Raw genomic sequence first — 13,196 nt, 5'->3', positions numbered from 1 at the left:
TCCAAGTCCCTGGGAACAACACCAGGTGGCGCCACGTGCAATGGGCTCCAGTGCTCCATGGCACCCGCCTAAACTGGAGCCTCTGGGCCTGAGTGGCCAGGTGGGTTTCCAGCCACTTTCACCACGCCAGACCTGCCTCACTCTCCCATGGGACCTATGACGGCTGGGGTCTGGGACCCCTACCCAAGGCGACAAGGGGAGGGAGGCATCTTATCCTGTCAGCCTCAGGGCTTCGACTGGCTCTTGGTGCCTGCCACAGCCACCCTCCTCTAGCCCACCGAGCGCAGCTGTACCCTGAGGCCTGCGAGTGGCAGGGGTGCTTTGATGACAAAGAGCTAAATGGCTTATCTTGAGGGCCCCTCCCTTGTGCTTCCTCCATGAAAAAAAAAAAAATCCCTGCACTCCCATGTTGGCTCCCCTGGTCCTGGACACCCTCAACTGTCACATGGTTTTGTCATTTTGGGGTCCAGATGAGGGTGACGTGCTGCTGCTATGGCACTGGGCAAGGCAGGAGAGACAACCTGAGCCGCTCCCGCTGCTGACAGAGACATCTCCATAAAAGTCACGCGTGAGCACTCATCCTTGCTGACCATCTTGTCAGACTCCTTTCTGAGGATGCCAAAGTCAGGCTGAGATCCAGGCCTTCTCTGTCCTTTCTGGGCTGCACTGGGTCCACGGGGTCCTGCTCAGCATCTCTAGCGAACCCACGCCAGCAAGAACATATTTTTGGAAGCCCTACTGCTTACCAGGCACCATGCCAGGTTTCACCTGCATATTTAACCCCATAGGGATGCTATGAGAGAGGTACAACACTATACCCATTTTACAGCTGGGGAAACTGAGGCACAGGGAGTTTTTTTTTTTAAATTTGTTTGTTTGGTTTTGTTTATGGTTTCCTTTGCTGTGCAAAAGCTTTTAAGTTTAATCAGATCCCATTTGTTTATTTTTTGTTTTTATTTTCATTACTCTAGGAGGTGCATCAAAAAAATCTTGCTGTGCTTTATGTCAGAGAGTGTTCTGCTGATGCTTTCCTCTAAGAGTTTTATAGTATCCAGTCTCACATTTAGGGCTTTAATCCATTTTGAGCTTATCTTTGTGTATGGTGTTAGAGAATGTTCTAATTTCATTCTTTTACATTGTTTGTTTGGTTTGGTTTTTTAACGTATCTTGTCCACAGTGGCACAAATAGAAAGGGGCAAAGCTCAGGGGCTGACACTCACAGAGGCTGACCCTGCTGTGCCCTTCTTCCCTCTGCACCTGAAGTTCCCCTTTCCCAGAGCACGCACAATGTCTCCCACACTCCAGATGTCAGTTGAGGGGCTCCCTCCCCCACCAGGAGGCTTCCTCTCATTCTTCTGCTGGGATCAGGCCATCTGCCCACCTGTTGTGTGGAAAACACCTGTTCAGACCTCTCCCCCCCACCCAAGAGCAGGCACCCAGGTGGAGTGTGTCCCCACTGTACCCTAAGTGGTTCCAGCTTCCCTAAAACCTGCACCCCCATACCCTGTCCACTTGGTTGTCTTACCTAAGTTCCCCTGGTTATAAATGACTTCTTCCTCCAGGTAACCAGCAAAACGCCCAGAATCCTTTGGTTGAAGGGAACAGCAATAGGAGAAGACAGGAGAGACTTAAAATCTGGGGTAATTGAAAATGGAGTCTGCTTCCCCACCCTCCAGGCTTCAAACCGTGGTCCACAGGCATGGAGGGGGATGTTCTAGAAAGAACCTTCCTCCCCAGGAGCTAGTTTCAGGGCATCTCAGCAAGGATGCAGATGTTGGTGCAGGGGGGCCTGTCGGCACAGAGCTGAGTGAGCCAGTGTGTGTGGCCAGGGGTGGCATGTGGGGCATCAGTTAAGGATCCATGAAGTCCTTTTCTTGAGCCCCTAAAGAATAATTAATGAGGTAATTCTATGGTGGTCCAGTGGTTAGGACTCCGCGCTTTCACTGCCAAGTACACGGGCTCAGTCCCTAGTTGGGGAACTAAGATCGCAAGCCAGGCCGTGTGGCCAAAAGAGAGAGAGAGAGAGAGAGGACATTTAATAACCTTGGAGGAGGCCGGCCCATAGGTACCCTGAGCTCAACGATTCAATTTGAGGAGACAGTGGCTCAGGCATGCCCAGGCTCTGCTCCGCTAGATGTGTTGACTTATTCTCATAGTTAGGACTGTTAGGGGGATAATGGAAAGGAGGGCCGAAAGGCGCTTGACATACAGCATGTGCTCCATAAGTGGTGGCCAGTCAGGTACGGGTGGCGTGAGCTCCCACTCGCCCGGATGCTCCGGGCTCCTTCCTGATGGGCGCGCTGGTCTTCTCAAGCCCTGCTTGGGGAGCACGCGGCCGAGGGGACTTAGGCGGAGCGTCGAAGGTGGCGCGCGGAGATGGGGTTTTCGCGGCGGAGGGGAGGGGCCCCGTCCAGCACCCAGGACAGCGCCGGTAGGCTCCGCCCTGTGGTTCCTCCTCCCGGCCTGGCTAGGTGGGTCCAGCCCGCCATCCGCCCGCGGGTCGGCTCGGCAGTCCGCCAGCCGGTTGACGGAGGGCAGTTCCGAGCAGATGGGCGGGGTACGCCCAGCCAGTTTGCGGCAGCACCAGCTACGCGGCGAGGAGGCGGGCCCGGACGGAGGAGATGGGCAGCAAAGAGCTGGCGCCCAGGACTGCCCCGCCCGCCCGTCACGTGAGCTCCGCCGGTCCTGTAGGTGGGAGCCCGGAGCTGGAGCCAGTGAAATGAAAATGAGTTCCGGGCGCTCCTGGGTTGCCTCGTTTTCTCTGGGCCTCAGTTTCCCCGTTCAAAACCGAGGACAGGGGAACCAGGTGGTCCCTAACTCGGTGAGGGCCGGAGAATTCTATGGAGCCACCGGGGCCCTAGTTCTGCCTGGCCAGTTTCCAGTCGTTAGAGCCGGAGCAAGTTGAGGTCTCTTTCCGGGCCTCAGTCTCCCCTTACAGCCCCGCAGAACAACTGGTGGGCCGAGTCCCTCCCCATAGTAGAAACCCGAGTGGTAGCTCCCTGAGGCCCGGGACTTGGGGGTCCTGCCGCCGCTGGGTAACCTGCCCAAGCCCAGGGCGGGGCTCAGAGGAGGCGCTGATCCCGAATGAGGGAAGAAGGGCGGCGTTGGACAAGAAGGGACAAGGGCCTGGCACCACCCGCTCGCCTCCTGCCCGAGGGTCAGGGCAGCGAGGGCTTCGATGGCGCCCACACACACCCCTGCAGGTGCTCTGGGTGGAGGGCGCCCCGGGATCGCAGCAGATGGGACTCGAAGGCCTGGAGCAGGAACTCGGGGCCTCCGCCGTGCCCCCTTCCGCCCCAACCCCGCGCAGGAACAAAGGCGGAGGTGGGACCCACAGGCGGACTGGCTCCGCGGGGCGGGACGGGGCGGAGCGGGAGCGCTGCCTCCTTAAAGCCGGGCTGCGGGCGTGGCGCGCTCCACTGGCGTCCGCTCCGGCCGCGCACCACACCTCTCTGCGGGCCTCAGTCTGCGCTCGGTATCTGGGCGGGCACAAGTCTCCCACGCGCGGGCCCGGCAGCGGCGCCGCTTTCCCGCCGAGCATGGGGCTGCCTCGTAGGGCAGGGGACCCGGCGGAGCTGCGCAAGGTAGGAGCCGGGGCCTGGCGGCAGGGCGCAGAGCGGCGGGGGCGGGGGCCTGGACGGCGACCCTTGTAACCGCGGCCTTCGCGCCCGCCTGCAGAGCCTGAAGCCACTGCTGGAGAAGCGCCGCCGCGCGCGCATCAACGAGAGCCTGAGCCAGCTCAAGGGCCTCATCCTGTCGCTGCTGGGCAGGGAGGTGAGTGCCGGGGCGCTCGGTTACAGGCCGGGCGCACTGGGACTGGGGGTAGGGGGCTCCCGGGGCGCGGGGCGAGGAGGCCTGGCGGGCCGAGATGCCCTTGCCGGGGAAGCCGACGAGGGGACAACGCGCGGCGCCCAAGGCTGAGCCCGGGTAGGACAGGCTCGGCGGAGCCGACCCACCGCGGGCTACGGCAGGCCCGGCACCAGCTCCTGGGAGCGCGGTACTCACGGCAGCCTGCCGGAGCTCTGTCTTGTTTGTCCCTTTCTCTGTCCCTCTCCTTCGTGGCCGGGCGCAGAGCTCCCACTTCTCGAAGCTGGAGAAAGCGGACATCCTGGAAATGACCGTGCGCTTCCTGCAGGAGCTGCCTGCGTCCTCCTGCCCGACGGCAGCGCCCAGTGAGTGACCCTGCCCCGGCCCGGCCCGTCTCCGCGCCCCGCGCCCCTCACTCCACCCCGCGCCTCATGCCTTTCTCCGTCCGCAGCGCCCTCCGACAGCTACCGCGAGGGCTACCGAGCCTGCCTGGCGCGCCTGGCCCGCGTGCTACACACCCGCCGTGTCCTGGAGCCCGCCGTGAGCACTCGCCTGCTGGAGCACTTGCGCCGGAGGGCGGCCAGCGCCACCCCCAACGGCGGGCGCGCGGGGGACTCCTGCGGCCCGCCCGCGCCCTCCCCGCCGCCCGCGCCCTTGCCACCTGCGCCTCCTCGGGATCCAGGCCTCTGGCGGCCCTGGTAGTCCCCTGGCCGGCCCACGGGACCCTGCTGACAGCGTGGGACCAGGAATGCTGGACAGACTGAGGGAGCTCTTGGTGGCGGCTTTCCTTCCCACCACGGGGGACCAGCCTGGTACCTACAACCTGGCCAGACCCGGATGTTTGTGAGCTGTGTGGCAGACTGACCTCCATGGAGGCTCAGGAAATAAGAGGAGAGGCCCACTCTCAGCCCCAACTTGGGGTGTCTGGGCTAGAGGTGAAGGGGCAGGTGGCTGCAGGGAGAAGAAAAAGCCTCCCACTCCAGTTGGTGGAAGGGTTCTAGAGCTGGGCCAGCCACTGCTGCCTGGGCAGCCCACACACCTGCCCCAGCGCTGGCACCAGCCCAAGGGCTGGGCCAGGAGCTTACCTGAGCCAGGTGCAGCAGTCTGCTCTGACTGGTCACCACCCTCCCAGCCCTGCTTGAACCTGCCTTCTCGCCAGCTCAGCTTGGTAACCTCTGGGCACACAGCAGCAATGGCCTGAGGGGCTTTGAAGGCTGGGGAGCCATGACCTCCACTCCTGGGCTCCCTGCCTAAAGCTTCCAATTATAGGGACAGGATGCAGCCAGGGCTCTGTGTCCCTGGGGGTGGGGGCTTCCTTAGGTAGTCTTGGGGAGGATTTATTTCCCCAAGCATTAAGTTAACACCTGTGTACCACACACCAGGCCAGGTGGTCTTGGGGTGTGAAGAAGGGGTGGGACAAGAATGAGGGTACCCTGTGGCCTTAAGGAAGCTTGCCACCTTGAAGGGCCCAGGTCCAGCACAGAGCTGGTGCCAGTGTGAGGTGAGCAGGTCCCATGTCCTGGAGCAGCAGAAATTCAAGGGGTGACACGGCAGGTTAAGGAACAGGAATCCGCCTTTCTCATTTTCTCTTTTAAACTGCTCTCTGCTACTGTCAGGACAGATAACTGGAAGCAACTTGTTCTTAAGACTTTTCTTTTCTCCCCATGGAAGCCAGAGAGCCTTCAAAGGTCCAGTGGTGGTGGTGGGGTACAGTGGATCCCAGGAGAAGGCCGGAGCATCTGTGGCCCACTCTCAGTCGTGTTCCCAGCATCTCGTGGGGATTCGCTGAGCATTTGTGGGAGGTTGCGAGTCCTCCCCCCGGTCCCCGGTCCAACAGCCTGTGCACTAGGACCAGGGCACTAGGAGCAAGAAGATAGAGCTGATGGGGGGGGTCACTAAATTGAGCTATGCCACATAAACCCATGATGACCATGGCACTGATTCTGGTGGCAGGATGTGGGGAAGCGGTGGGCATTACTGAAGAAGTCAATGTGAAGACAGCAGGTGAGCCCCCAGCAAGGTGGGCTGTCCTACCGCCTGTCTGGGCCCAGCTGGCTGGACTGTAAGCTCCTGCGGGGCAGGGCTGGGGCTGAGTGTACCGCTCTGTCCCCAAGGAACTCGGCATGTGGTGGGTCCTCAATAAACATGGTGAGCCAACGAAAGGGTGATGTGACGGGCCCACACTCTACTGAACCCTGACAGACTGGCTGTTGCCTCAACTCCTATCCCCCGAGCCCTAATATCACTTTGAAAAGCTGCCACACCAGAGCATGAGCTCCCCAGGACAAATGTGGGGAAGGGTGTGGAGAGTAGGGAGGGCAGTTCCTGGGAACGCAAGCCTGCTTTCCTGAGCTGCCGGGAACGAGTGGAGGGGGCCACGTAACCCCCAAGCCCACGCTCACCGCGAGAGTTCAGGTTTCCCCCTCGGGTCAAGGACTCCCATCCATCGGCACAAACTGGGCAGACTCCTTGTCCCTTTAAATAAGAACTTTCAGTGTGGGTCGAAATTCGGTAAAAACTGACCAACCAGAGGCCCCTCTCCTCCTTTCCACCACTGCTTGCTTCTGAGCCCCATCTGGGTCCCCAACTCTGTGACTCTCGTTGATCTGACCCCAATCAAGCCACAGTCCAAGCAGTCAGGGACGGGGCGTGTAGGTAGGCCAGTGACACACAGGGTCAGGCATTCTGGGGATCTGAGCCGGAGGCCAGCCAGGCCTTGGCAAGGAGCTGAGACTTGCCTGGGTGGGTGAGGCTCTGGGCCTGAGGCGAGAAGCCAGTTTCCCAGCAGGGACGTGCAAGACCTGCCTAGAAGGTCTCAGCTGGTCCTCTGAGTTGGGCCTGTGAAATAGCGACGCCCACATCCCTCCCCTACAGGGCCCCTGCAGGCGCCTCCCCCTGGCAGCTCCCCAGGTATTCCCAGAGCCCCGTCTCATGGCCAAAGGTGAGCTGAGGGCAGAGCGGGCTGCTTCTGCATGGGTGGGAAGCCGCCTCGCTCGGGGGCATTTAATGACCCTTATAAGGCTCACAGGGTGCCCAGTGAACAGCTCTTGCAATGTCCTCTCTGTTCTGGTCCCGTGACGACCGAGTCTAACTCTGTCTGGTTATCACGCTTGGTTAGAGGCAAGGCTCCCATGTCTCATAAACCAGTGGGTGAAATGGACCAATGACCTAAGGACAATCAGAGCACTGAGCTGTCGGGGAGGTTCAGGCTGGGGCCAGGCCCCACCTGTCCCCTAGCAGCAGTTGATGTGGAGAGGGCAGATCTCGTTTCCATGAGGATAAAGAGCAGGTTGCCAAGGAGGACTCCTCTAATAAACATTTACAAATTACTCTGCTCCACCTGTGAAGCCCAGACTCTGAGGATGAGTCTTCCACTGGTTTATCTGGAATAGGATCAGAATGAACATAGCCTGCGGGGAACGTCTGGAAAAATCTGTGGCTTTGAAGAATCCTCGCCACCGTGCTTTGGGGTGACCACTCTGGAGACAGCGGCAGCACGTCCCCATCATGTGTAGGCAGCCACCTCCTACTCGAAACATCAATAAGCAGCCATATTTACTTTTTTTTTTTTAATTTTTTTTTTTTGGCCTTGTCTCAAGGCATATGGGATCTTAGTTCCCTGACCAGGGATCGAACCCTTGCCCCCTGCATTGGCAATGCAGAGTCTTAACCACTGGACCGCCAGGGAAGACTCCATATTTAATTTAATTTTTTTTTTTTTTGCGGTACGTGGGCCTCTCACTGTTGTGGCCTGTCCCGTTGCGGAGCACAGGCTGCGGACGCGCAGGCTCAGCGGCCATGGCTCACGGGCCCAGCCGCTCCGCAGCATGTGGGATCTTCCCGGACCGGGGCACGAACCCGTGTCCCCTGCATCGGCAGGCGGGCTCTCAACCACTGCGCCACCAGAGAAGCCCTAATTTTTTTTTAATTAATTAATTTTTGGTTGCATTGGGTCTTCGTTGCTGTGCACGGGCCTTCTCTAGTTGCAGCGAGTGTGGGCTACTCTTCGTTGCGGTGTGCGGGCTTCTCACTGCAGTGGCTTCTCTTGTTGTGGAGCACAGGCTCTAGGCGTGCTGGCTTCAGTAGTTGTTGCACACGGGCTCAGCAGCTGTGGCTTGTGGGCTCCAGAGCGCAGGCTCAGTAGTTGTGGCAAACGGGCTTAGCTGCTCCGTGGCACGTGGGATCTTCCCGGAACAGGGCTCGAACCCGTGTCCCCTGCATTGGCAGGCAGATTCTTAAACACTGAGCCACCAGGGAAGTCCCCCATATTTACTTTTTAAAAACACACCAGGGTGGGACTTCTCTGGTGGTCCAGTGGTTAAGACTCTGTGGTTCCAATTCAGGGGGCGCCGGTTCGATCCCTGGTTGGGGAACGAAGATCCCACATGCCGCGCGGCACAGCCAAAAAATTAAAAATAAAGTGACAAGAGATTGTTAAAGCAATAATTGGTTATTTAACACACACACACACACACACACACACACACCAGCTTGCTATAGCCGGTCCAGAGAACTAACCCACCCAATGGTGTTATTTCCCTTGGTTTTACTTTTTGCCTGGCCCCCTTCCCCGTGTGGGTGCATCTCTGGGGTGCTGGGTGCCTGCGTGCGTGTGTGCGTCCCTGTGCAGCCAGGTGGCCACGCTGCAGAGAGCTGCTCGAGCACTCGATGTTGGAGAGAAGGCAGCCACCCACTGAGGGTTCCCAGTGAGGAACTGGCTTCACTCTGGGTTTTGAGAGGCCCTGGCAAAAGCCCCAGCCACTTAAAGCAGCTGTAATAAAACTCTGAATGGTTTCAGGAGCGTGAGAAGGGCGCTAGAGGGCACACCCTAGGTGCACACGTGGTGTCTTGTCACCAAAGGGCCATTGGGGGGCAGTAGGGAGCAAGGGCTGGTGGCTGGTCCCACGACTGCGCTTTGTGAGCGAGGGGTTCCCTGGCCTGGGGGCTAAGGAAGGAGATTTCCAGCTGAACATGTGCCTGCCGCTGGTTCTGTTTGGAGGGAGGGCCCGAGAGCCGCCTGTCTTGGTGCTCGGTGAATTAAAAACCTCGGGGAACATAGGACAAAGTTCTTAAAGAACAAAGAACCATTCTGGACCTCAGAAATCAGAGACAGATTCAGGGTTTATGGGGACTACATTTTGAGGCCCTAAGTAAGAAAACATGTAAAATTATGAGTATAGATTTAGGATGGAAGTGAATATTTATTCAGAAGGAAAAAATGAGTCACTTCAAACTAGTGGTGCCTGCAGGTTGATGTCCCATCCCTTTTGGTTTCTCCTTAAGCAATTTACCAACATGCTTCCATAAATATGCTTCCTGGTGACAATCCTGGCCTCCCCCTGCTCCTAGAATTTTTTTAATTTAATCCTGGACCCTCGGCAGTAAAAGCACAGAGTCCTAACCACTGGACTGCGAGGGAACTCCCTCCTAGAACATTCTACTACCTGTCCTTGCTTGTGGGCGATCCAAGCTTAAGCCTCATCAGCCTCATGGTAAATCCACCTCTACCCAGAATGGGCTCTGGGTCTCCTTCAATGATGATAACAAGACAAATGCCTTCCATTTGCTTCCTCCACCCGTTTCAGGCTAAATATTACAAGGTATAGACTCACACAAACATTGACATCAGTCACAGCAATTTTTTGCACCACCTGGAAAGCTTGTTAAATGCAGATTTCTGAGTCCCACCTCCAGGGGTTCTGATTCCCTGTGTTTGAGTCAATAGCCTCATACCTTTCACCTGATGGGGGGGGTCAATCTGCTTGAGCGGAAACTCCCTGGCGGTCCAGTGGTTAGAACTCGCCACTTTCACTGCCGAGTGCATGGTGCTCAATCTCTGGTCGGGGAACTAAGATCCCATGGTGAGGCAAAAAAAAAATATATATATATATATATATATATATTTCAGCAAAGAGGCCACTCCTGAGTATGGGGGCAGCTGGGGGCTGGGCTGGGCGGGGGTGGGAATGGGAAGTTAGCATTCAGCTGGGTACAGAGTGTCCGTTTTGCAGGATAAGAAGAGTTCTGGAGATGGAATGGTGGTCATGGTTGCACAGCACTGTGAATGTACTTAATACCTCTGAACTGCACGTGTAAAAATTGTTGAGATGCTAAATTTTATGTGTATTTTACCACCAAACAGTAAACTAAAAGATACCTTATCTGGAATTGGGGCAGCTACTCAACTGGGTCCTCTGGGATCCATCTGGTTTCTCAGGAACCAGACTAGTCAATAAATGAAGCTGCGATGCATCCTTTAGGTCTTTTAAGTCTGGCATTAATTCTTGCCACTCTAGGAATCTACATTGTTTTGATTTACTATCTTGGTTGGGGGCAATTTGGAAGTTTGCACTTTTTTTAAAACAATGTGTTAGTAATTTATTTTTATTTATTTATTTATTTATTTTTGGCTGCGTTGGTCTTCATTGCTGCGTGCGGGCTTTCTCTAGTTGTGGCGAGTGGGGGCTACTCTTCATTGAGGCGCACGGGCTTCTCATTGTGGTGGCTTCTCTTGTTGTGGAGCATGGGCTCTAGGCGTGCGGGCTTCAGTAGTTGTGGCACGCAGGCTCAGTAGTTGTGGCTCGCGGGCTCTAGAGTGCAGGCTCAGTAGTTGTAGCGCATGGGCTTAGTTGCTCCGCGGCATGTGGGATCTTCCCGGACCAGGGATCAAACCCGTGTCTCCTGCATTGGCAGGTGGATTCTCAACCTCTGCGCCACCAGGGAAGTCCTGGAACCTGGCTATTTAATCCGGAACCACTCAGTCTAGGAATTTAGTCCAGCAGATGGTCAGAGCCAGGTTTTTTGTGTCCTGGATTTGTCCCCCAATCAGATTTTGAGCTTTCTGAAGAACAGAATTGGGACTTCCCTGGTGGTCCAGTGGTTAAGACTCCACGCTCCCAATGCAGGGAACTAGATCCCGCATGCCACAACTAAAAGATCCCACATGCCGCAACTAAAGTTCCCACAGGCTACAATGAAAATTCCAAGTGCCACAGTTAAGACCCGGTGCAGCCAAATAAATAAATATTAGAAAAGGAAAAGAACAGAATATCTCCAACTCTCCTGGTGATGTGCCCACCTATACAAGTAGGGCAGGGCCTCAGGAAATCCTCATTCCATTGCACTGTCTGGGAAGGGTTGTTTAGAGAGAAAGAATGAGCAGGGAAGGTGACCACAGAGAGGAAGAGAGGCCCTAACTTATTCGTGTGCTGGGCCCCTTACTTTCGTTATCTCATTTAATCTTCCTAAAGGTCTGGAAGGTGAGTATTATTACACCCATTTAACAGATAAGGAATTCGCCTTGCCTAAGGCTCCAAAGCTGGCTGTTGCTCCCGGGTCCCATCATAAGAAATCCATCCATTTCAGGACCCATACTGCGAAGACGTGGTGGTTAAATAGGGTTGGTGACCCTAGATGCTTGCACACTAGAAAACGAAACTTTTAGTGTAATAATCTTGAAATGATAGACATGATCGGTCAGCTCCCTCTGTTCCTGGGACTTAGAGATGTGTGGTGGGCCGCCTCGCTGGTCTGGTAATGCAGGAGTAACCAGGATGAGTTATTTCAGTATAAATGGGCGAGCTTGAGTTCCATGGGTTATGATTTTTAAAAATCTAACTACAGAAGCAATTTATGTATATTGTAAAAAATTGGGAGAAAGTCAAGTCTCATACGGAGTAATGGCTCTCTGAAATTACAGCACATTGGGACTTCCCTGGTGGTGCACTGGTTAAGAATCCCCCTGCCAACGTAGGGGACACGGGCTCCAGCCCTGCTCCGGGAAGATCCCATATGCCACAGAGCAACTAAGCCCATGCGCCACAACTACTGAGCCCACGTGCCACAACTACTGAAGCCCCCATGCCTAGAGTCCGTGCTCCACGACAAAGAGAAGCCACCTTAATGAGAAGCCCGTGCACCGCATCGAAGAGTAGTTCCCGCTCGCCGCAACTGGAGAAAGCCCACGCGCAGCAAGGAAAACCCAACTCAGCCCCAAAATAAATAAGTAAATAATTTTAAAAAATTACAGCACATAGATGTGATCACGTTTCCCCTCTTTTCTGGGTGGATTTTGTGACACCGACTTGGCCTGGACTCCACTGCTGGGCACAGGGTGTGCAACGGAACAGAGCAGCATCGTTACAGCTCCTCACTGCAGGACACGCACCCCCAAGCAAACGCTCAGAGCACTCTCAGGAAGTCTTTTTGGAACAACCCAGAGGTGGTGTACAGCGGGCGGTGTAGACGGACCCCAGGTCCTGGCTTCTCTCCAGCAGCTGCGTGTTCCTGCAGCAAAAGACACTCGCTGAGGCCTGATGGTTCCTGGCTCCCCGTTTTGTGCATCCACTTGCCTCCCAGCTCGGCCATGAATGCTCCTTTACGGGAAACCGCCCCCAATTTCCTCTCAGGGCTGATCTGAGAAGGCGAGTACCGGTCGCGGCCTCCCGAACTGCCGGTCGCGGGCAGGGAGAAGGCCGCATACAAACACGCGCCACGCGGGGCCAGGCTGACCCTCGAGGTCGCCCAGTCCCACGCCGGCTCCGCCCAACCGCCGCCGAACCTTCTGGAAGCGGCGCCCCACCGCGGCCCCGCCGCCGCCAGAACCGGACGCCTGGGAAGCCGGCGCCGGCCCGGGGGCGGGACGAGGGCGGGTGCGAGGGGCGGGGCTTCGCAGGAGGCTGCGTTCGACTCGCCGCCGGCGCACAGGCCCCGCCTCTCCGGCGCAATGGCTCCGCCTCTCCCCTCCCCCTCCGCGGCACCGCCCGGGCTAATTCATTCAGCGCTGGGCCTGCCAGACACCTGCGCGCTCCCTCAGGCTCCCGCCGCCGCTGCCGCCACCATGTCGGGCCCCGCCGCCGAGACCCCGTCCGCCATCCAGATCTGCCGGTAAGAGGGACGCGCGGAGGGCGGGCGGCCAGGACTCCGAGTCGCTGCCCGGGCCTGGCCGACCCCCACCGGCCCCGCGCCTTCCCTTCCCCAGTCGCCGCCCCCGCCGGGCCGGTCGCCTCCGGACCCCGCCCGCCCGCCGCGGCCGGGATGCGCCTCGGCTGCCGCAGATCCGGCTGCTTCCCCGCGCGCCGCCGCTCCGGCCTCCGGCGCATCTGCGGGGCGGCGCCGAGGTCACGCAGGCCGTTTGCGCGAGGAAGCGGCGCGGCGCCCTTCCCCGGGCGGGGGTCGGAGCACAGCCCCACCACGTCCCGCCCCGCCCGTTGCCCGAGCGCCCCGGAGCCCCAGCCCAGGTCCCAGTGAGCCCCCTAATTCGGGGTCGTTATCCGGGCGGTGGTTCAAAGCCAACCGGATCCCCCGAAATGTGCGGCGCAGGTAACCCGCTCGCTGGGCGGCGGCCGGAGCCGGTTGAGTCCATCGGTGGGCGCCCGAGTGGGCGGGGG

The 13,196-nt window shown here is 57.6% G+C and overlaps 3 protein-coding genes across 3 annotated transcripts in view; 2 read left to right on the top strand and 1 right to left on the bottom strand.

The window, feature by feature from the left end:
- Positions 1–13,196, bottom strand: part of RNF207 (ring finger protein 207) — a 196,406-nt gene that overhangs the window by 45,324 nt on the left and 137,886 nt on the right. The gene's annotated exons all lie outside the window — the stretch shown is intronic.
- On the top strand, positions 3,227–5,969 carry HES2 (hes family bHLH transcription factor 2). The gene is made up of 4 exons (XM_067718372.1): positions 3,227–3,584; positions 3,679–3,774; positions 4,073–4,172; positions 4,259–5,969. The coding sequence occupies exons 1-4, from the start codon at positions 3,240–3,242 to the stop codon at positions 4,507–4,509; spliced, it is 792 nt and encodes a 263-aa protein (XP_067574473.1). The 5' UTR covers positions 3,227–3,239; the 3' UTR covers positions 4,510–5,969.
- Positions 12,495–13,196, top strand: part of ACOT7 (acyl-CoA thioesterase 7) — a 90,793-nt gene continuing 90,091 nt past the window's right edge. The window contains exon 1 of the mRNA XM_067718361.1: positions 12,495–12,693. Within this exon, the coding sequence (XP_067574462.1) occupies positions 12,533–12,693 (161 nt within the window). The 5' untranslated portion in view covers positions 12,495–12,532. The remainder of the gene's footprint in view (positions 12,694–13,196) is intronic.

This window comes from Pseudorca crassidens, chromosome 2 (genome assembly GCF_039906515.1).
Source record: "Pseudorca crassidens isolate mPseCra1 chromosome 2, mPseCra1.hap1, whole genome shotgun sequence".
NCBI classification, from domain to species: Eukaryota; Metazoa; Chordata; class Mammalia; order Artiodactyla; family Delphinidae; genus Pseudorca; species Pseudorca crassidens.
This window is presented reverse-complemented; position numbering and strand designations above follow the sequence as displayed.